Source organism: Schistocerca gregaria, chromosome 4 (genome assembly GCF_023897955.1).
Source record: "Schistocerca gregaria isolate iqSchGreg1 chromosome 4, iqSchGreg1.2, whole genome shotgun sequence".
Taxonomy (NCBI): Eukaryota; Metazoa; Arthropoda; class Insecta; order Orthoptera; family Acrididae; genus Schistocerca; species Schistocerca gregaria.
In genome coordinates this window covers 272,941,475-272,964,785 of record NC_064923.1, presented here as the reverse complement: position 1 = coordinate 272,964,785, position 23,311 = coordinate 272,941,475, and the positions used below count along the sequence as shown (strand labels likewise).

Here is a 23,311-nt window from a genome sequence, read left to right as displayed (position 1 = left end):
TAAAGATGTACAGTACTGCTTATACACTATCGTAAAAGATAAAATATTACTATATTTGACTGATCCCATATGTAATACTGACCGAGTCTGCCATCCTCTGTAAATACTAGAATCTCTAGATTAATTGAAGCATCCCGTATCACTACACAAACTGACACCCAAACTGCCACCTTTCAGCCTAACCTAACCTCGGGCTACACTACAGATCAGTATGTCGTCACAATAGATATGATATTGATAGTCATTATCACCAACCCGAAACCAAACTGCCAACTTTGTCTATCCTAAACCTCAGGCTAGACTACTGATCAATCTGTCACCACAACCTACACACCAAAAAAACAGTAAAGATCTGATAGCCGCGTGCCCATACCACTGTATCACCATCATCGTCAATATCATCATACATTCTAAAAAAATAATGTAGACACAAAAGAGATAATATCATTGTTCTTTCTGTTAAAACACACATGTTTTCATTTGCCATATTATCACCACATTTTGGGAAGAAGCCAATTGCTGGTATCGGTAACTGACTATTCCTTACATCTGAGAGGGAAGCCACATGAAGAGCTTTTAAGCAAATTACATCAACTGTAAGTGGACAGAAGAAAGTGTGATACAGTCGTACAGTCACTTTTATTGATTGTTACATGTTACCCATAATCTTCTGGAAGCATTTTTTCCAGAGGTACATTATGGATCTTCTCAATTATGATACAATGGCATACAGTGTGATACATTTTTAGATGTTTAAAACCCACAGACACTACTATTTTAATAGCCAGTTGAAATTTTGACTCCTACAGATACTAATGCTTCACTATCATTATTTGTAGTGTGGTTATTGCTGAATTTTGTGTGGTTTCCATCTCACCTCTGAATACTGCAGCTCTGCAGGGTTTTAATTAAGTAAAAAAAATGGTGACAAGATATAGAAGTGGCATTGAAAAGCAGTCAGCAAAAAGGAATTGGGAAGTACATTGAATGTGATTGTTACTGCAGTGTTGATTACACAACAGAACCAGCACTTATTGTGGTAGGCTTTCACTGAAGTCCTGTCCCACATTTTTCTTTCCCCATTTCTTTGTTCTTTACAGTATGTCCTCATATAAATATAGTATGCCTATACATGCGGTTTTTGTGGTTGACATATCTGCTTAGTAGTAGAAGTATACTGTTTCATTTGTTATTAATTGGATCCTTATTATACTATTATATTTGATACATTAGTTTCCAATCCCCTGTATATACTGATCCATCTATATTGCTAATGTTGCTGTAGTGGTGTACGCACAAGAAATCTGCTGATTGATGCACAGAGAGAGATGGAGAATGCAGTGGTTCCTTTATGCTCTTGTCATCTCCTACCACATGCTTCACCATTGCCTCCCCTCGTTACTAGCAATGCTTGGGCAAACACTCCACTGGGCCATTGTTTCTTTTGTTGTTAGTAGAATTTATAAGCTCGGAAAAATACCTCTGTCAGTTCTTAACATAATATTATTTGTGTTTGCATTATGCCACCTATAATAAACACTGTAGTGGCTAAATAACCTCTTCATATCTAAAATAACATGAAAATCAATGCCAAATGGTCTATGCACAGCCCAAATTATGGACCACAGGCTGACGTGGCAGAATTGTGCACCTGGTTGGAGTGTCATGGGTACACTGCACCTTCCCACTGTGCATCTACCCACCACCTTCCTTCTTTGTGCATACCAATACAGTCCAGTTGCTGTTTTCAATCACGATGGGATGTGTTCATTTCCCGTATTCAATGTCGACACCTCTAACTTGTCTAATGAAGTGAAAGCACAAAGTATGATGATGATATTGGATGTGAGCAGTAGATTCACCAGCACACTTGATAGTGTTAAAGGTCTAAATTAGATGTTGGTGCTGAGTTGTTGTTCATTTCCCCTTCATTTGTTGTGCTGCAATATGATTCATTGCAAAATAGTTATACACAACTCTTTAGTTGTTTACACAGTAATTTTGTGTCGTTTCATCGTGCAATATAGTACCACTGGTGATGGACAAGGGGCTGGCCACAGATCCTCTACTACAAAAATGAAAACAAAAGTTTGATTACATTCCAGTCAAGTGACTGAATCATAACAGTTAGATTATTCATTCTTTATGTCACATCACCTGTAAACAGTGCCGCTAGTCTGAATTGGGCCATTGTGATCTCGGATATGTCCTTGTTATGGTACCATATGATGTCCTCGGTCATCTAAATATCACAGTTTTTTCTCTGTATGACTTCCGATGTCATTACAGCTAAGTAAAGTATAAAAGATAGAATAAGTTAACTAATGCTTTTCACACAGAACACAGCTTTTTAAGGAGCTAGGAACACAAATCAGCTAATGTTTACCAACCAGGTAATGTTTGTAACTGTAGTGATGAAAATTAGTCTGTACCACACTAGATACTCAGTCCAGTTGTCCATGCGTAGATGAGGCATTTGCAGCTGTTAGATTGTTACTCATTGGAGCAAATGTATTAGTAGAAATAGGACATAAACTATGAAAAGTACTTTATGAACTTCCAGCATGCTGCTGGAAATTCATAAATGTTAATCAGTACAATGAAAAACCAGCATGAGTTGCAGATTTCACTTTCTTTAGTTACTCGCTGACTAGTTTTGAGCCGGGGCCCATTTTGAAATCGTCGTAACAGGTAGTCAAATTAGTATTTCTGAAAATGTGAAAACCATGTCAAAAATTTGTAAATGAACAGTTACAGCAACTTATGCTAGCAAGATGTCCTGAAACTTGTAAGAGAGACTGCTGAAGAAATAAGGCAAGAGGGTTGCAGGGCCATCACCAGGGTGCCCGCACCAAAGCAGAACATTAACACTGAAAAAAGGAAAACTCTCTCTTCCTTAAGAGAAGACACTGAAATAGTGATTTTACCTGCTGAGAAGGGAAACGCTATTGTTCTTTTTCCTGCAAAATCTTATATCGGTAAGACGACGGATTTACTGTGGGACTCAGCGTGTCATTGTCTCCAGAAGGATCCAACTGACATACTATAATGGAAGACAACCACACTCCTCAAATCCAACCAGTCTCCCAAACATCTTAAAAAGAGCTTAAGAGCACAAGTGTCAGTTCCACCATGACTTTATAGGCTGCCTAAGATCCATAAGGAAGGGATTCATCTTCACCCATCGTGAGCAATATAGGTGCCCTAACATATCGCCTGTCAAAACATCTGGCTTCTCTTCTAAGCTTAATGGTAGGAAAATGTCAACGACACATTCGAGACTCAGAAGGTTTTAAACACCTGAAGACTTTGCTTCTTGAACCAACTGGTATATTAGTGAGTTTCAATGTGGTCTCTTTGTTCACACGATTACCTTTGGTGGATTTATTACAACTTTAGGAACTAAGTTGGAGGAGAAAATCATACTTTTTATTTAATGAACACTATTTTGAGCAGACTGGTGGTGTTGCTATGGGTAGCCCTTTGTCTCCCATAGTAGCTAACCATTTTATGGAAGACATTGAGGAAAAAACAGTTCAGTCAGCAGTGTTGCAACCTAATTTTTTTTTGGAGGTATGTGGATGACACTTTTGTAGTTTGACCACATGGAGCAGCAAAGCTTCCAGCATTTCTGGAACACCTTAACTCCCACTATCCGAGCATTTGCTTCAGTGAAAAATGGAGACCTTCCAGTCCGTGGTGTCTTGGGTCCACAGAAAAAATGATGGTTCCTTGGGTCACAGTGTGTTTGGTAAACTGACTTCCACAGACCTATATCTACAAGCTACGAGCTGCCATCACCAGTCTCAATGTAATGGCGTGTTGCGGACTCTTGTTCATAGGGTTAGAATCGTGTCAGGTGCAGGGAGCTTCTTAGCAGACTTAGCCATATTCGCTATGTGTTGGTACAAAATGGGTATTCTGATAAACAGATCCATAATGCTTTTAAACTTGCACACACTAAAGCTCAAGAACAGACAGAAGAAACAAAGAACTCCATGAGGATGGTTTTTCTACCGTTTTTCAGTGGTGTGTCCTTTACGATTGGCAGGCTGTTCAAAAAACATCAAATAAAATGTGTCTTCTGCACTCCAATGCAAGTGCAAACTATGCTGGGTTATGCTAAAGATAACCTAGGTCTAAGGAAACCAGGAATATATAAGTCCCGTGCCAGAGTGGGAAATCATACATTAGCCAGATCTGTTAAGGATAGTTGCACTGAACATAGACGTCACACCAGACTGGATCAACCGGAAGAGTCTGCTGTGGCTGAACATTGTCTTGACATGGAACACAGCATGAACTATGGATAGACAAAGATCCTTTTGCCTACTTCCACGTATTGGGACTCCGTCATTAAAGAAGCAGTCAAAATTCATATAAATAATGACAAGAACAATAGAGACACAGTATTTCAACTCAGCAAGGTATGAGAACCAGCATTGTTGGTACTAAGACATCACCAGCTGCAGACAAACGTATCTGAGTCAACACAGATGGAGAAACAGAGTCTACACACTTAACATAGGCACCAATACACTGCCCACCCGTGTGTGCACTGGGCTGCTATTTGTGGCCTTGCTTTTCCTTCTTTGTGAATGCAAAGACTCTGTCCCGTTTCTCCGGCAGGGGACACTGGGTGTCACTGTGCTCTATGATTCATCTATGACGACATTATAAACCCACCCCTGTCACCTGCGCTTTTCTAGCGCGTCAGCCTTTATATTGGTGAGCCGTTGCAGCGACACATCAGTAAGCATCTGAAGATGATGAGTAGCTGTCTTGTTGAGACATTATATGACTTGACATCCATGAATCAATGAAGCAGCTGGTACATTGGGAAAGTCTCAAACAGCACAAGACTAAAAAATATCACACATTAGCTTCTGTTGGAAATAATTTTGTGTAAAATCACCGCAAGACAAAAGAACTCAGCTAAATTGTGTACATCATCTGTGGAGAATAGGCATGTCATGTTAGCTGTATAAAAAAAAATCTGCTGTAGTCAAATTATCATGTGTGAACAGTTTGGTTGCCAAATTTTATGATAACCTTAACTGAAGACAATGAATGCAATGCAAGAAAGAAACAGCATGAAATAAAAATAGAAAATTTGGTAAGAATTTGGCCCAAGAAATTCATTTTATATTTAATTTTACTGAGTGAGTTGGTATGATGCAAAAATATTATAAATATAGACCAGACACTAATCCACTCACCTTAACTTTGTTTCTTGTGATTTTATTTTCTATTTTTTAATTATCTAGGATGATGCTTTCCTCACTCCACCTGTCTAGCCATGTATTTTCTGACACTAGTATTTTTTTCTGTGTTAATAACTGTAAATGTTGAAAGAAGATAAGGTTTAGATGACATGTTATTAAAATCCCTTCATCTTTATCTCCCCTCGTTCACACAACTGATGTGTATCTCTCATCCAGGGACCTTTACTTACGTTTTAAACTCCCCAACCGATTTTGCTGTCCCCCCTCCCCCAAAAGCAGTTTTTTTCCCACAGTTATATCTTCTGTTTCTTGCTTCTTTTTCCTTAGCTATTAGTTTATGCGCTTTTCCCCACTTTCCCTCCTCCAACTGTTAGGAATCTATCTCATGTGCTGCCATTTGAGTCATGCTTTTGGACAGTTGTTTGTGTGAGTTATAAGAAGGTGGAGAATTGAGTGTTCTGAATTTAAAAACCAGTTCTACAAGTCTTTAATAGATGTTTGGACTTGGTCAATTTTCAGTTATCCGAAAGCTAATTTCTTTGACATAAAAAATATAGAAAGATACTGGTGCTATGTGAAAACCAGCTCAAGCAAGCTTTTGAGGAGTCTGATTTTTTGTACAAGGAACCCAAGTATGCATTTGTGAAGAGTTAGTAAGATTGACTTGGAGTATACCCTAAAGTGTCAGTGTGTTTGGATATGCGAAGCTCTGCTGTTGGTCAAAGTCACTCCAGGGAAGGGCATCAGTTAGATTTTGAAATCTGGGACTTTGATTGCTTTCATGGCTATCTGCTGAACAATTGAAACCACACAAAGACCATCTGTTGATCTACTTGATAGATAAGTAAGATTTTGTTGTTATAGAGGGAGGCATTGGCATACCACTGTCATTAATCTCGTGCAATGTAAATATTTAGGTCTTGTATATAGTGCTCAGAAGGAGGGTAGTGAACTACCATTATATTATATCTGAATATGCAATTGTAAGAGATGACCAAGTAATGAAAATTCATACTTTTCAAAACTAGACAGAGAAATTTTTCCAACAAAAATGATATGAATGTACAACAATATAGTGACACAAATTTTTTGCGAAACTTGCCCAATGTAATTCTGTTTCTTCCAAATAGTTTTTACTTCCTATTTTAGTTTTGCAATTTAAATTATTCTTGTTTTTATATTTTTGCAGGAACCTGTTAGTGGCTCCCAAGATACTTCCTTCATAGCTGATGTTGTCAGAGAACACAATCTTGGTCATTTTCTTGAAGATTTAGTTCTGTCTCGGATACAGAAGATTTTACGACAGAAAATAGCTCCTGAATTTTGGAGCAAGTTTTCTGGAAGTGAAGGTGAAAATGAAGGCTTTGGAAGATTTAAAGATGCTGTGAATAATTTATACAACCGACTGCATCAGTTTCTCCCAATCCTGGAAAAACTGGAAAAATTACATGATCTGTCAGCCACTAAGAATCATCTTGCCTTTGGTCAGAGATCTGTAGTGGAAGAATTTAAAGTTTTATTGAGAGCAACACTACATTCACAGCTTCCATTAAACCATTCTGCTATAACTGAAGATTTCTACAGGAGGTCATTTAAAGTATTCTGCAACTCTGATAAAACCGAATCAGGTCGGTTCTCCATCTACCAAGTTTATTAATAAGAGTTCTAACAAAAATTGATTCTGTTGATTTTCTGGTAGTCTAATTTCTCATTATTGGCACATTACTATCATCTGGCTTGCAGTGCCCTGTATTCATCTCTAACTGTTGTGTTAAATACATAAATATTGTGTGCTAAATAATGTGTATTAAAATGAAATGCATATGTGTACTAAATAAAATCAGAAAATTGTTCCAGTTTGCATTGCTAAAGATGTTGACACTTTAAGTGCAAATCCCATTAGTTGACGGGGTGAAAAAATTTTGGTGGACTGCCGATCTTATTATTTGACTGGGTACAATTTCTCCTGTTTTTAAATATGAAATCATGCATACTGGCTAGCTTAATATGTCTTCATTGTGTTGCTCAGGAAATTTACTCGAGCAAAAAAGTTGGGGTTGATCTGTCTGATCAGAAGATGTCCTATGGGGCTGTTGAGTACAGAACTGTGAAATGGTGAGGGAAACTTCCTTTTCATTTGTTGTGGCAAGTGTGAAATTAACTTCGATTTATTGTTTGGCGTGTTCACACAGTGCAATCTGAGAATACACAACATCACAATTCAGCTGCTAGCATGAGTTTCTTAGAAGTAGATACCTTAGGGGTTGCGAAGCAACTCAAATTGCATGATACGGGCAAGTCTTCAGCTCCAGATTGTATACCGATTAGGTTTCTTTCTGATTACGCTGATACAATAGCTCCCTACTTAGCAATCATATACAACCGCTTGCTCACTGATAGATCTGTACCTACAGATTGGAAAATTGCGCAGGTCACACCAGTGTTTAAGAAGGGTAGTAGGAGTAATCCATCAAACTACAGACCTATATCATTGACGTCGGTTTGCAGTAGTGTTTTGGAGCATATACTGTATTCAAACATAATTAATCACCTCGAGGGGAACGATCTATTGATACGTAATCAGCATGGTTTCAGGAAACATCATTCTTGTGCAACACAGCTAGCTCTTTATTCGCACGAAGTAATGGCCGCTATCGACAGGGGATCTCAAGTTGATTCCATATTTCTAGATTTCCAGAAAGCTTTTGACACCGTTACTCACAAGCGACTTCTAATCAAGCTGCGGGCCTATGGGGTATCGTCTCAGTTGTGCGACTGGATTCGTGATTTCCTATCAGGAAGGTCACAGTTCGTAGTAATAGTAGACGGCAAATCATCGAGCAAAACTGAAGTGATATCAGGTGCTCCCCAGGGAAGCGTCCTGGGACCTCTGCTGTTCCTGATCTATATAAATGACCTGGGCGACAATCTGAGCAATTCTCTTAGGTTGTTCGCAGATGATGCTGTAATTTACCGTCTAGTAAGGTCATCGAAGACCAGTATCAGTTGCAAAGCGATTTAGAAAAAGATTGCTGTATGGTGTGGCAGGTGGCAGTTGACGCTAAATAAAGATAAATGTGAGGTGAACCACATGAGTTCCAAAAGAAATCCGTTGGAATTCGATTACTTGATAAATAGTACTATTCTCTAGGCTGTCAATTCAACTAAGTACCTGGGTGTAAAAATTACAAACAACTTCAGTTGGAAAAACCACGTAGATAATATTGTGGGGAAGGCTAGACAAAGGTTGCGTTTCATTGGCAGGACACTTAGAAGATGCAACAAGCCCACTAAAGAGACGGCTTACACTATACTCATTCATCCTCTGTTAGAATATTGCTGCGCGGTGTGGGATCCTTACCAGGTGGGATTGACGGAGGACATCGAAAGGGTGCAAAAAAGGGCAGCTCATTTTGTATTATCGCGTAATAGGGGAGAGAGTGTGGCAGATAAGATATGAGAGTTGGGTTGGAAGTTATTAAAGCAAAGACTTTTTCGTCGCGGCAAGCTCTATTTACGAAATTTCAGTCACCAACTTTCTCTTCCGAATGCGAAGATATTTTGTGGAGCCCGACCTACATAGGTAGGAATGATCATCAAAATAAAATAAGAGAAATCAGAGCTTGAACAGAAAGTTTTGGTGTTCGTTTTTCCCGCGTGGTGTTCGGGAGTGGAATGGTAGGGAGACAGTATGATTGTGATTCGAGGAACCCTCTGCCAAGCACTTAAATGTGAATTGCAGAGTAATCATATAGATGTAGAATGTATAAAACAGAGAATAAACACGAAGTAAAAAATATCTCATCTAAATGTAATTGCTGTATAACTTAAGCACTTCTATGCATTGATACACTACACTGCACAAACACTATGCAACCACTACATCACTCCCCCCTCCTCCAAAGTGTTAATGCCATCTGCAAATATACTTGACCTAGTGTCCGGATCACATGACGACTGGTGTTGCTCTTGTGGAGTCGTCAGCTGTAGAACTTAATGTCCGTGGGGGGTTATCAGCGACATGTGGCAGGGTAGTGGGTGGTTCAGATGTTTTCGTTAATGGCGTGGTAGGTTATTTGTGTGCACCAGTATCAGAAGCACTAAATATTGGTTTTAGGCAGTGAATGGAAACTGTTGTTGGCATTCCTATGACATTGACACTAAACGTTTTAACCCGTGCTGTGTACAATATGAGGGCCATCATATTATGGTTGTAGAAGTTTATGTACTGTGTCATGTTGAATGAACACTTGTTTGGATCTTGACAAATCAGCAAAGACAAATGTCCGATGAGTCCCTCGCTCTCTTGCTGCAATAGGCCAGAGTTGTTGCATCTGTGTGCATAATGTGCTGACGAAGTTTGATGAATTAGTGATAGTGTCCGGCATCCTGCACAGGAACTCACCTGGTAGTCTATTCGGTTGTCCATAGAGCAGCTCAGCTGCAGTTATGTTCAGATCATCTTTGACGACTGTGCGGAGGCCCAGCGGCACAATCGGCAGTGTCTTAGTCCAATGCTGTGACTTGTGATGCCGAAGAGATGCTTTGAGCTGATGTTGTAAGCGTTCTATGAAAGCATTCGCTACAGGGTGGTAAGCAGTTGTCCGGATGTGTTTCATACCTAACAGGGTTGTGAGTGCTTTCAATAGATAAAACTCGAATTGACCTCCCCGGTCATTAGCGATACGTAATGGTACGTCAAAACGAGCAATCCACCCACTAAGAAATGTAGTGACAATGGTCCCTGCAGTAATAGTAGACGTAAGGCTTACCTCCAGCCAGCAAATTGGTCTGTGACAGTCAGACAGTAAGTACATTCGTCCAAGGGCAGCAACGGTCCAACAATGTCAGTGTGGACATTTTTAAACCATTGGTTAGGTGGAACAAACATACCGAGGAGTGCATTAACCGGTGTGGCCGAGCGGTTCTAGGCGCTTCCATCCGGAACCGCGTGACCACTGCGGTCGCAGGTTCGAATCCTGCCTCGGGCGTGGATGTGTGTGATGTCCTTAGGTTACTTAAGTTTACGTAGTTCTAAGTTCTAGGGGACTGATGACCTCAGATGTTAAGTCCCATAGTGCTCAGAGCCATTTTGAAGTTCACTAACATAATGAATGATCTTGTTACGCTGATAGGCTATGCACTGGCGAACAAAGATCTTACAGTCTCTGTCAGTGTTAGGCCACACACGAGTTCTTTTCACCAAATGTTTCATGAAGGGTCACAGCTGTTATGCAGAGATGTCACAATACAAAAGCATGTTAATTGGAGGCATTTGAATGCAGCATAGCTGCAGGGTAGATGGCCAGGTCAAGACATCTCACAGTTTGTCATCAGGCTACTGTGCTGCAGCTAGTACCTTGTATTTGATTGCCTTTGAGATCATCTCAGTTCGAGAGAGAGCATCTGCTGGGACATTAAATTCTCTCTCTACAGAGTTGGTTGTAAACGGTTCTATGAAGTTCAGATGACAAAGGTGGCATGGCGATGCTTTGTCCAGGCATACATGAAATGCATATGTCTGCAATTTGTGGTCCGTGATGAGAGTGAACTGTCTGCCTTTGAGCATGTATCTGAATTTTTTATTGAAGCATATTGCTCTATGCGGACAGCATGGTTGACACAGTAGACCAGCTGTTGACTTTCAAAGGACATCACCGACACAGTAAACGGATGATGCATGGTGCAGTTGGTGTGGTTGGTTTGCACTTGATGTCCAGTATTACATGGCATGGTTACTATGTTAGTTGCCATTGGAGATAACAATGCAGTCACCAAAAATGCTGCAACAAGCATGAAATTAACTTTGAAGCAACATTTATTGTCTGGCATTTTCAAACAGTGCAGTCTGAGAATATACAAACATCAAAATTCAATAACGGCATAAATATATAAAACAAAGTATAAAAACGAAGTCAAAGATATTACATCTAAATGTATCACTGTGCAACTTGTGGACTTATATGCCTTGATACACTATACTGCACCAACATTATGCAACCACTGCACATTGTTTCCTTATGTGTCTGAAGAATGCATGTGCTCTCCATAGTACAGTAAGAAAATAAGAAGATACATCTGTCTAAATACATGAAATTGTGGTGTGCAAAATTACCAGTGTGAGAGGTCAATTCCAGAGTTCTGCTTGGGGCCAGCTGAGTAGGTTGTCTACAGGAAACCATTCCCTGAAATAGATAAAACAAGAATTCAGAGGATGTGAAAAGTATGCTTAGCCGAAATGAAAAACCGAATTAGGGAAGGCTGCAAGAATAGCACAACATACAGTGCAGCGAGTGCAAAATTGCCATGTGTAAAATACCATGTTTCAGAATGCATCAGTAAAAAATTATACTCTGTGAAAATAATGTGTAATAATTTAAAATCAGTATTTTTGGATGTTTATTTTCAGATATTGAAACTAGAATAGTAGATTATTGGGATTAATGTGGTTGTTAAAATTTTTTGACTTTAGCATACTTATACATTTATTGCAAAATGTAATATTCCTTAAAAATGCAAGTAAAATAAACTAAACATTCAAATAAGCTGAAAATATGCAATCCAGGAGAAGTAGTGTCAGGCTTTCGTGAAATGTTAGTGTTACAGTTAAATGTTGGCTACTTCTATTAATAAAAAATATTGGAAATCCTTAAAAATAATTGGCTTTCTAAGAAGCCGTAAGCTTTATATGGCCAGGAGTCAAAGTGTTAACAGTATTGATATGCAATTTTGTCACCTCATCTGAGTGTTCCCTGTCCTGTCACCCGCCACTTATACAGGTTTCCATGCTTTTCTACCATCTTCTCGCTGTGTACTTATTCTCCCCCTTCTTGCTGTCTAAATCATTTCCTCTCCTTCCCAACTGTCTGCCTGAACATTTCCTAATAAACAGTCTGTATTACCGCAAAGTGAAGTATATGGTATTCATATAGTAGTAAAAGATAAGTAATAACATTATTATGGAGGATGTGTGTAAATTGTTATTAACTGAAACAAAAAATGAAATGTGGCATTCCCTAGGGAGATGCATTGTTTTCTATGAGACTGAGTTTAATTTTATGTGTCTAATAAGTAGATCTTTTTAGCCCTGTACCATAGTATAGTGTGGAACTATTTTAGCATTCATATTGTTGATAGATTTGCTGTTTTTGCCACTGTTTAACAATCACTCTTCATTGTTATAGTGCATTGTGATCCAGATTGTAGCATCACCTATTTCTGTTTAGGTTACAAGTTCCTCTTAAACTTCAACTTACCTAAATTGTAGGTGTCAGTGGAAAGAAATGCTAAGCCACAAGAGCATTTTTCGGGGAATTGGGTGTTATATGTTCAGTTAAATTAAAAAACAAGGACATAAATACAACAAATCCAAACAGTTTATGTAGTAGAAAGCACTCTCTAGCAATACATACAGAATTTCACGTAACTAACATGTGGTGCATTATGCACCAAGTGATGCTGACGGAATCAGATTAAGAAACTAGCTACTGGAAGTGGTAGATGATTTTTACTGTTTGATTGGTGGAGTAGATGATGGCTGAAGTAGAAAGGCTATAAAATCCATACTGGCAATAGCAAGAAAAGGGTTGCTGAAAAAGAGAGATTTGTTGACTAAATATAAATTTAATTGTTAGGAAATTTTCTGAAGGTTGTACCTTGTACGGAAGTACATTTGGCAATTAAGAATTCATACAAGAAGAGAACAGAACCTTTTGAAATGTGGTGCTACTGAAGAATGCTGAAGATTTGATGGAAAGAGGAAATAAATAATGAAGATGTACTGAATTGAAGTGGGAAAAAAGAATTTTATGGCACAGTGTGACTAAAAAAAGGAATCAGTTGACAGGACATCTCATGAGGCATCCAGAAATTGTCACTACATTAGGAAGAATGGGGCATAAAAAGTACAAAGGGAGACAAAGGCTTGAATACAGTAAGTTAGCTCAGTAGATGTAGGTTACAGTTGTTATGCTGCGATAAAGGGATTAACACAAGATAGACCAATGTGGAGAGCTGCATGAAGTCTCTCTTTGCTCCGAAGACCACAACAACAACAGTATTTTAGGTTTACGACTGTTACAGTACACTTTAAACACCTTTATGTTGTTCTTAAAGTTCAACAATTAGTTAGTTACATACATCATAGATCATTTGAATGTTTCTTTCATTGAAATGATGTGGAATGGGTTGGGTGGACAGGATATGTGTACGTGATTAGTGTTAACATTAATGAACACACTACATTAATTTTTTTTAGTCATTCTCATGCAACAGGGATTAAAAACAAGTTTTTTCCTCCCCTGCCAGTTTTTATGTAGAAATTCATCAATGGAATAGAAGGAGCTGTCCGGGAGAAATCATTTTAATTTAGATTTAAAACTTGCATTGCATCTGTCAGACACTTTTTGTTATTGGGCAAATGATCAAAAATTTTTGTTGCTGATAGATTATAAGATTGTGTTGCTGGTGGCTATTGAGAGGCACCTTAAAATTTGTCAGTTTGGTACATAGAATATAATATGTCTTGTGGTCGAGAAATCACATGATTATCCTACCACCAGTATATGCCAGTTCATTTAGTGTCACTGGGGGTGCACATATAGCCTTCTGCTGCATGAACTAGCTTTACACCTCAATGTAACTCTAAACTACCATCAAGAAAAACAGCGGAGGTCTCTATGGAAGATGAGTTCAACTTTATCAGTGCACAGTCTCAAGAATCAATGGAACAAAAAAATAATATGCCCTGTATCACCCAAAAAATCACTGGGATATGAGCTGCCATACCAAGCATTATCAATGCTAAACAGAATTAGGGCCAAACATAGCAGATGTGCATATTTATCTGCACAAATGGGGTAACCAAACATCCCCACTGTGAAATTGTAGAGAACCACAGACCTTCAGACACGTCACAGATGAATCCCGCAGAAGGTCATATTATGGTAGTCCAGAAGACATCCTGGTGGCAGCCCAGAAGTTAATTAGTTTACATAAATAGTCGATATGTTCATTTGTAATGTTTTATATAATGTGTGTAATACTCTGCATTGTGTTATTACCTGCACATGTGTATTTTTTAATGTGTCAAGAAGCCGTTTGATAAATAAATGATTGTGGATCTTAGGCTTTTGCTCTCAATGAAACAGGTGGTTTAAAAACAGCTATGTAGAGTTTGTTACTTAATTGTGAATCTTAAAATTAATACAATTATTATATCAACTGTTTTAAAACAGTATGAGGGTCACTCCAAAAGAAATGCACACTATTTTTGTAAAAATACAGTTTTCATTCTGCATATGTGAAAGTCTTACAGTGTGTAGATACATCCTTCCCACTTGTTTTCAAACTTAGTTCAACCTGTTCCCGTGAGTGGCCCAATCACAACATGTCTTCAAGATGGCTGCTACACTTGACATTCGTCAGAAGCAACCTGCTGTCTTATAATTCCTGTGCCGTGAGACAGTGGGAAACATCCACAAGAGGCTGAAAAAGGTGTATGGAGATGGTGCTGTCAATCGCAGTATAGTTAGTCAATGGGCAAGCAGGTTACGTGATGAGAGCAGGCACGGCAATATTGAGGATTGTCCTCAGAGCGGCAGGTCTCGTACTACACACACTCCAGACAATGTGCAGAGAGTTAATGAATTGGTGACTGCTGACAGGTGCATCACAGTGAACGAATTGTCACGCTACTTTGGGATAGGGGAAGGAAGTGTTTGCAGGATACTAAAAGTGTTGGCGTTAAAAGATGTTTGTGCCAGGTGGTTTCCCAGGATGTTGACAGTGACTCACAAAGAATCAAGAAAAACAATATGCAGCGAACTTTTGGAACAGTATGGGAATGGTGGAAATTAATTTCTTGGAAGAATTGTGACAGGTGCTGAAACATGGCTCCAACATTTTTCACCAGAGACGAAGAGGCAATCAATGGAGTGGCACCATGCAAATTCACCCAAGAAAAAAAATTCAAAACCACACCTTCTGCTGGAAAAGTTATGGCCACGGTGTTTTTCGATTCTGAAGGACTTGTGGACATCATGCCAAGTGGAACCACCATAAATTCTGATGCATATGTGATGACACTGAAGAAATTTCAAGCTCGACTGAATCGTGTTCGACCACATCAGCAAAAGCAGGATGTTTTGCTTTTGCATGATAATGCACGGCCACATGTCAGTCGAAAAACCATGCAAGCGATCACAAAACCCGTATGGACAACACTGAAACACCCGCCTTACAGTCCTGACCTGGCTCCGTGTGACTATCATCTCTTTGGGAAACTGAAAGACTCTCTTCGTGGAACAAGGTTTGAAGATGATGCCCCACTGTAACTAAAAGACAACATCCTAATAATACACATAAGGAATGTCCTCCAACAAGGGGTACATTCGAAAACTTAACAAACCTAGGGTACTACTTCTAATTCTGAAGGATAATTCTAATAAAACTGATCAAGACAAGCAAACTATATAAATATGAGAAAACTTAACAAATCAGAAATAAAAGGGGCTAAGTCCAATGCAAATGATGAATACATTTTGAATTCCAAAAATAAAGGTAAAGCAGTCTGGAATGTCATAAAACAGGAAATTAATAACGTCAATAAAGAAAAAAACATCCCTATAGACTGTGATATACTCAATGATTATTTTGTAAATAATTTCCACTACCACTCCACTCAATAATTCTACCATAGATGCAGAAGCACTACTCATCCATACAAAACAGACTAGTTAGAAATTTACTTGGACCTCTATCACCCTAAATGACATTTGCAAATTGATAAACAAACTAAGCAGTTCCAAAATGGAAGACTATTATGGACTCAGTAATTTCACCATAAAGTGTATAGCAAAGGAAATTAAAATGCCACTTCTCTCACTGTCAAACAGAGTACTAGATGAAGAAATTTTTCCAGAATGTCTTAAGCTCACAGTTCCACTACCTATGTATAAAAAAGGTGATAAAAACCTCCCAAACAACTACAGACCTGTATGAATAGTACCAATCATATCCAAAATAATAGAAAATTGCATGCATATGCAGCTACACAGCTATTTTGAAAGCAACAAATTATTAAGATGGATAGGACGTCAAACGGGCTGACTTCAAGAAGGAGAGGCACCACTGGGCATTTTAATTTGCGCTGTCTGTACTTTTACAAATAAATTCATAAAACTTTGTCAACATGACCAGGAAGGATTCAGGATTCACACTCACAGCAGTGGTAGTTCAAAAACACGAAAAAAAATGTTTTTAAATGTGTAATTTCATGATATTTTTCACTTACTGTTGGCTGCATTTGTTGCTATAGGTACACTTTCCTTCATAAGTAAGAGAGGATTTTGCACAGCTTACAAACCATATTTACAGGTGTATGAAGTTCTAGAATTTATTTAATCTATGGAAAAATGAATGGGCTGTTACGTTTTAAACTTTGTGTTTAGAGAAAACTCGACTTTATAGTTAATTATCTCAATTTTTACCACAGTTTTTAACAGATTTGGGAAATTCTAGAGCTTCATTCCCCTTGTAAGTATGTTTTGTATGCTGTGTAAAATTCATCGAAGAATCTCTCTTCCTTATGAAGAAATATATACCTACAGCAACAAATGCAGCCAATGCCAAGTCAAAAAATGAAGAAATTGCACATGTAAAAAAAATAATTGTTTTGTTATGTTTTTGAACTTCCTCTGCTATGAGTGTGAATCCTGAATCCTTCATAAGCATGCTAACAAGGTTTTATGAATTTATTTGTAAAAGTATAGACAGTGTAAATTAAAATGGCCTGTGGTGCCTCTCCTGCTCCAAGTCGGCCCGTTTCACGTCCTACCCCCCTTAAATGCATATATCTGGAACACTTATTGATTTAAGCAAAGCATTTGATTCAGTGTCTCATGACATAATCATTAAAAAGTTAGAATACTATGGCATTGAAGATATACCACTCACCTTATTCAAATATTATGTAATCAATAGTTTACAGCTTGTATATGCGAATAAACAGAGATCAGCAATACTCCCTATAAAAAGGGGAATACCCCAAGGCTCGGTTCTTGGGCCTTACCTGTTCATTCTCTATATTAACGATTTATCGAATTATATACCATATAAGAATATACTGTACGCTGATGATATAACACTAGTAACCTCAGGTGACAATTTACAAACTGTGCTGGATAACAACAAAGAAATAATGCAAATGACTAGTCACTGGTGTCAGGCCAATCAACTGTGCATAAACAATACTAAAATGGAAGAAATAATTTTTAATCTAAAAGCTACAAAAAGTAAAATTAAAGCAGTGAAACTACTTGGATTGCACGTAGACCAGAAACTCTCCTGGGAAGAACACACCAATCACCTGTGCAACAAACTAGCCCATGTACTTTTTTTTCCTGTACAAATTGAGAAACAGTGTGAGCAAACAGCTGTTACTCCACTCATATTTTGCTTTGTTCCATTCCCATTTGGAGGATGGAATTTTGCTCTGGGGTAATTCCTCAGGAGATAAATGTATTTTCAAATGGCAAAAGAAGGCCATCAGATGTATACTACGATTAGCACCCAGAGATTCCTGCAGAAACCATTTTAAATATCTCAGTGTAATGACAGTACCTAGCATGTACTGTTAATATATGCTAAAGAAAATCTGGACAAATTCAGCACGAGATGTGATGTACGCACACACAATACCAGAAATAGTCACTTGTTGGCTTTTCCTTTCTCGAGGCTAACTGTTCTCTATAATAACTATAAACATTTGGGCATAAAATTTTTCAATAAGTTACCCTACTCAGCTTGTACAGCCCCATTTAATAAATTCAAAAGTGTATTGAAAAATTGGTTAAAATGCAGTGAAATCTATACAATTGAAGAATTCCTAGGAAATACTCATTATAATATAAGCTTTTAATAAGTGATAAAGAAATGTTTTCAGTTCTTAAATAAGCTAAATATGTGCTCAAGTGTACTCCTTTGTAAACTTTGACGAAGCCAATTGTATGAAAAATACTGAAAGGCGAATTAAAAATATTCTATTCTATTCCCTTGTGCACATTGCCAAACAGTGGCTCCAACAGGTTGGTCCAGAATTTTACCATGCGGGTACACGGGCACTGGTTCTAAGATGGCGTAAGGCAGTTGAGAGGGATGGAAATTATGTGGAGAAATGAAAATGTTGACCCTAAAGGATGTATCTACACACTGTAAAACTTTCAAACATGTAGAATAAAATATCGATTTAAAAAAAAAAATAGTGTGCATTTCTTTTGGAGTGAACCTCGTATTTGCAGTGCGTTTCAAAGAGAGTTTGACCACAAAATGTTCTTCCTTCGTTTAGTCAACAGAGAAGTAGCAGACCTAATATATCTGATACATCAGAAACTGATAGTGTGAAACATTGTTTTATTTTAAATTATTGTGACCCTTAAGCAGGGAAAACAGGAAGAATGATTGAAATTGATAGCAGAAAGAGAAATGTCAAATCTCTCAACCTGTACATTGGAAATCCAAAACTGCAGAAACCTTTCAGTCCAAAGCAGTTCCTGTCCTTGGAAACATCTCAAAGGAAGAATCATTGATCCAAAAACTTGACGCTTGTGTTTACCATATTACTGTTATCTGATTTTTGTTACATATTTTTTGAGATGGATACTATCCTCTCGTAAGAGAAGATACAGGTAAAATATGAATTTGAGAACTCTTGTGGCCTTTAGTTTTAAAAAGCAATTTTATTAATTTAAAGCTGACAAAATGTTGCAGATATAGATGAAGTCGCAGATAGTGAAAATGTGGTGTGTGGAGGTTGTGGCACTGAAATTGAGGGTTGTCAGTGTCGAGCCATATTGGATGCCTTTCATGAGACAAATAGGTGAGATTCACAATAATATGTGTTGGAGCTATGAATACATATAGTTGGTAAAAATTTTCTGTTTTCTCTGAAACATCGTTGCAAAAGAAAGTATTGAATACACACAAAATCTAACTGTGGTGACCTGTTAATATACTCACTGTGGCTATTGTATTAGTAGTTTTCTGCCTATTGAATATTTTGCTGGCTTACATCTAAACATTGACAATTTATGGAGTTACACTATTATTAGTATGTATTGCTGCTCCTTGGATAATGAAGTGAATGGGATAATCTGTATTAGTCAAGGATCCTAAACTTCAAAATAAGACTGAGGACTGTACTAAGCTTTTAATTAATCCTTTCTCAGAAGTAATGGAAAATGCATAAACAATTGTACATCTTTTGTGTGTGTGTGTGTGTGTGTGTGTGTGTGTGTGTGTGTGTGTGTGTGTGTGTTCTTTTAGCCCTAAAGAAGTATCCATCCCAAAGCTTAGCAACAATGTGTCATTTATCTGCCTATAGACAACTCAGACCCTCAGCTATGAGTATATGACAACTTGTTACTTTTCTCCCTTCCATTTTTTATACTCCAATAAGAACTTTACATTCTCGAAATAAGAATGGAAGAAATTGTTGACAGTGGGGATTTAAAGCTTCAAAGCTTTTGCTCTGTTTTGAAAATAACTTGAGATAGTAACATGAAGAGCAAAAACAAAGGGCACAATAATGTTGATCAATTGAAAGAAAAAGCACCATTTCCCAATTTGAAATGTGTAAAGGTAAGAGGGAATGATGCAAAACGTGCTGTAATTGAGAGTATGTGTTGTAAATTGACCAGTTTTGATATGACAGGTGTCCTTACTCAAGGAGAAACAGTGTAGAAAAACAGTTCAGTGTGATAGAATTATGCAAAATTCATGCTGGGAAACAGAGTGAACAGGAAATGAGAAGTCTGGTAGCAGCATATGCACATAGCTATAAAGAAGTGCAGCAAAAATTAAATGATGTTCACCAGTATAACGTATTCATTACCACATAGAGACAGAGTGAAGTGACAACTTTATATTTTAATGTTAGAGATAAGTCTGTCCAACACATTATGAGACAGTTATTAAATATGACACAGGAAAATCTAGATTGGAATTAAGAGTGCATTATATGGAATCAAAATAACTGATGATTTTATTTAATGAAAATACGTATGTTGTAAGTAATGAGTTATAGATGCATAATAAGGAATTATTTAGTTAGTTGTTTTGTTAAATATTGAAGTAGTTGGACAAAATGAAGAGGAAAAGAAAGGAAAGTTTTAAAAGTTACAAATTGCAAAGTATAATTATTTAAGGAGAGGGGGAAAATAAAAAGTACACCAACTGGAATTATGAATTGTAATGTAGAACATAATTCACATTTGATCTGACATCACAGATGATAGGTGAGTATTAAAGTAAGTTAAAACTGAAGTTCTCAAAAATATTGTGCTTCTTAACTGAGATGAGCAGCAAATTTTATTTAAATGAATTGTGTTAGTGCATGACGGAATCTCGTGTGATTACTTGAACTAAAAGCTGCTCTAATGTACACAGTACGCACCAATTAGGAACTTACTCTGCAGAATTGGTCTCTTTAGCTGTTTTTTATTTTATTTTTATTGTATTTTTCTCAAATTATCATTTTGTTGTAATACATGTTGTCATCGTATGTTGAATTTAGCATATGCTTTTACATTAATGTCCTGAAATGTAATTATTTAGGAAACTGATTGAGATGGAGTTGTTGGAGAGACTTTCCAGTGAAGTCATAACTTCTCTAATCCATGTTCGGATTGAAAAGCATGTACATGACAGCTGCAAAGGAAGTTTTGATACATCATACCTTGCATCTTTAGATGAAGTAAGTTTGTTTCCAGTATGCTCCATTTGGACTATTTTGCTATCAAACACTTTGAGATTTATCTTGAAATGATTTAATAGTGGCACAGTGAAGATTCACATGATTATCAATTTCCTATCATTTACTCTTTAAGCAGTTTCATACACCTGCCTTCCAAAATCATTAAGAGTAGTGATTGTGTCATGTAGTAGCTAAGTCTTTAAATTTCAGACTACCAGTCCAAAGGTCGGGTACAACGCCCCAGTTGTTCTTAAGGCTTTTTTCTGTCAGTTGCCACTTCTTTCACCTCTATCAATAAATTATTAGTGTGATAAATGCCAAATTATTCCATCTATGATTAATATTAGCTTAGAAAGAATGTTTTTCAGAATGCAGTAAGAATGCCTCTACCTCCCACGCTTCCCCTTTACACACTTCCCATCAAAATGACGGTTCCTTGATATGTCAGAACATTTGCTATTAGTGATCCCTTCTTCTAGGTATGTCATTCCATAAATTTCTCGTGTGGTTCTTCAACAGTTATGTTTATTCATCCCTAAGGATGTAAGCATTTTCAGCTTTGCATTACACTTTCTCTCAAAATCTATGATAAATAATGCATAGCAGTTCAAAGAGTGTACTATTAAATCATAAATATACAGGAAGCCACCATGGATAAACATGATTTATACTCATTAACATATTAACTAACTGTGTTTCCTTGAAGGTATTGTGCACATTACATGTCATATATATTTTATAGTTATGTGTTGTATTTTTATATTAAGTAACCTTTGAACTAACTGTAATTTCTGTGAAGTTATTGTTCATTTCACATATCATATGCAATAGTGTGAACACTTCAGTTAGATTGATAGATGTTAATGATGTTTATTGTGTTAGTCACAGTGTCTTGTGCCATAATTTGATTTCCTCGATAATTTTTAGTATGTGTTCTCTGCTCAAAGATGAGTTGTTGTGATCTTCAGTCTTAAGACTAGTTTGATGCAGTTCTCCATACTAGTTTGCCCTGTGTTAGCCTTTCATCTCTTCATAACTTTTGCAGCCTATATCCATTTGAATCTGCTTACTTGTTTCAAGGTTTGGTCTCCCTCTACAATTTTCACCTCCACCTCCCACCCTTCCCCTTTACACACTTCCCATCAAAATGACAGTTCCTTGATATGTCAGGACATTTGCTATCAGTGATCCCTTCTTCTAGGTATGTCATTCCATAAATTTCTCGTCTTCTAAATTTGATTTAGTACCTGTTCATCAGTTATTTAATCTACCCAGCAGTCTTCTGTGGCACCACACCGTAAAAGGTAATTTGCTCTTCTTGCCTTAACTGCTTGTCACCCACGTTTAACTTCCATACAAGGCCACTCTGCATACAATACCTTCCACCCTCACCCAACATCAATTGTTTTGCTTCCTAAATAGCAAAACTGATATGCTACTCTATCTTAATTTTCTAATATAATTCCCTCATCATTTCCTGATTTAATTAACTGCTTTCTGTTAGACTTGATTTACTCTTGTTGATGTTTATTTGTGCACTATTTTCAAGATACTGTCCATTCTGTTCAACTGATCCTCCAAGTCTGTTGCCATCTGTGCCACAACCTGAAAGCGTTTGTTTCTTCACCCTGAACATTAATTCCCTTTTGTAATTTCTCCTTAGTTTCCTAAAATCCTTGCTCAATGTACGGATTGAACAACATTGAGAATATCTCCCTTTCATGCTCTTTGATTTACATTACTGAACTTGTAAATAAACTTTCACTCCTTGTATTTTATCCCTGCTACTTTCTGAATTTTGAAGAGACCAAGTCAACATAGCTAAAAGCTTTCTCTAAGTCTAAAAATGCCATAAAGGTAGGTTTGCCTTTCTTTAACTATCTTCTAAATAAATCATAGGGTCAGTATTGCCTCACATGTTGCTACTTTCTCTGGAATACAAACTGATCTTTCCAAAGGTCATTTTATACCAGTTTTCCATTCTCCTTTAAATAATTTGTGTCAGTATTTTGTAACCATGATTTGTGAAAATAATGGATTAACAATATTCCTACTTGTCAATACTTGCCTTTGAAACAGGAGCTGTTGACTTGTTCTTGAAATCTAATTGTATTTTACCTGTTTCATATATCTTACAAATCAAGTGGAATAGTTTTGTCTTAGTATGTTCTCTTAAAGATCTCGGTAATTTTGAGGAGATGTTGTCTGGTCTCGGTGCCTTGTCTTGACTCACAGTAGCATACCTCCCAAACAATTTTTCATCAATTTCCTGTTCTCTTTCTACAAAATTGTCTTAAAGTTCATTTCCCCTGTAAAGCTATTCCGTGTGTTCCTC

General features: G+C 37.3%; 1 protein-coding gene across 1 annotated transcript in view; it reads left to right on the top strand.

Annotated features, from left to right (window-relative positions):
- LOC126365996 (anaphase-promoting complex subunit 2) overlaps positions 1-23,311 on the top strand; it is a 102,910-nt gene that overhangs the window by 797 nt on the left and 78,802 nt on the right. Inside the window, exons 2-4 of the mRNA XM_050008819.1 lie at positions 6,415-6,853; positions 18,993-19,101; positions 20,838-20,976. Coding sequence (XP_049864776.1) covers positions 6,415-6,853; positions 18,993-19,101; positions 20,838-20,976 — 687 coding nt within the window. The remainder of the gene's footprint in view (positions 1-6,414; positions 6,854-18,992; positions 19,102-20,837; positions 20,977-23,311) is intronic.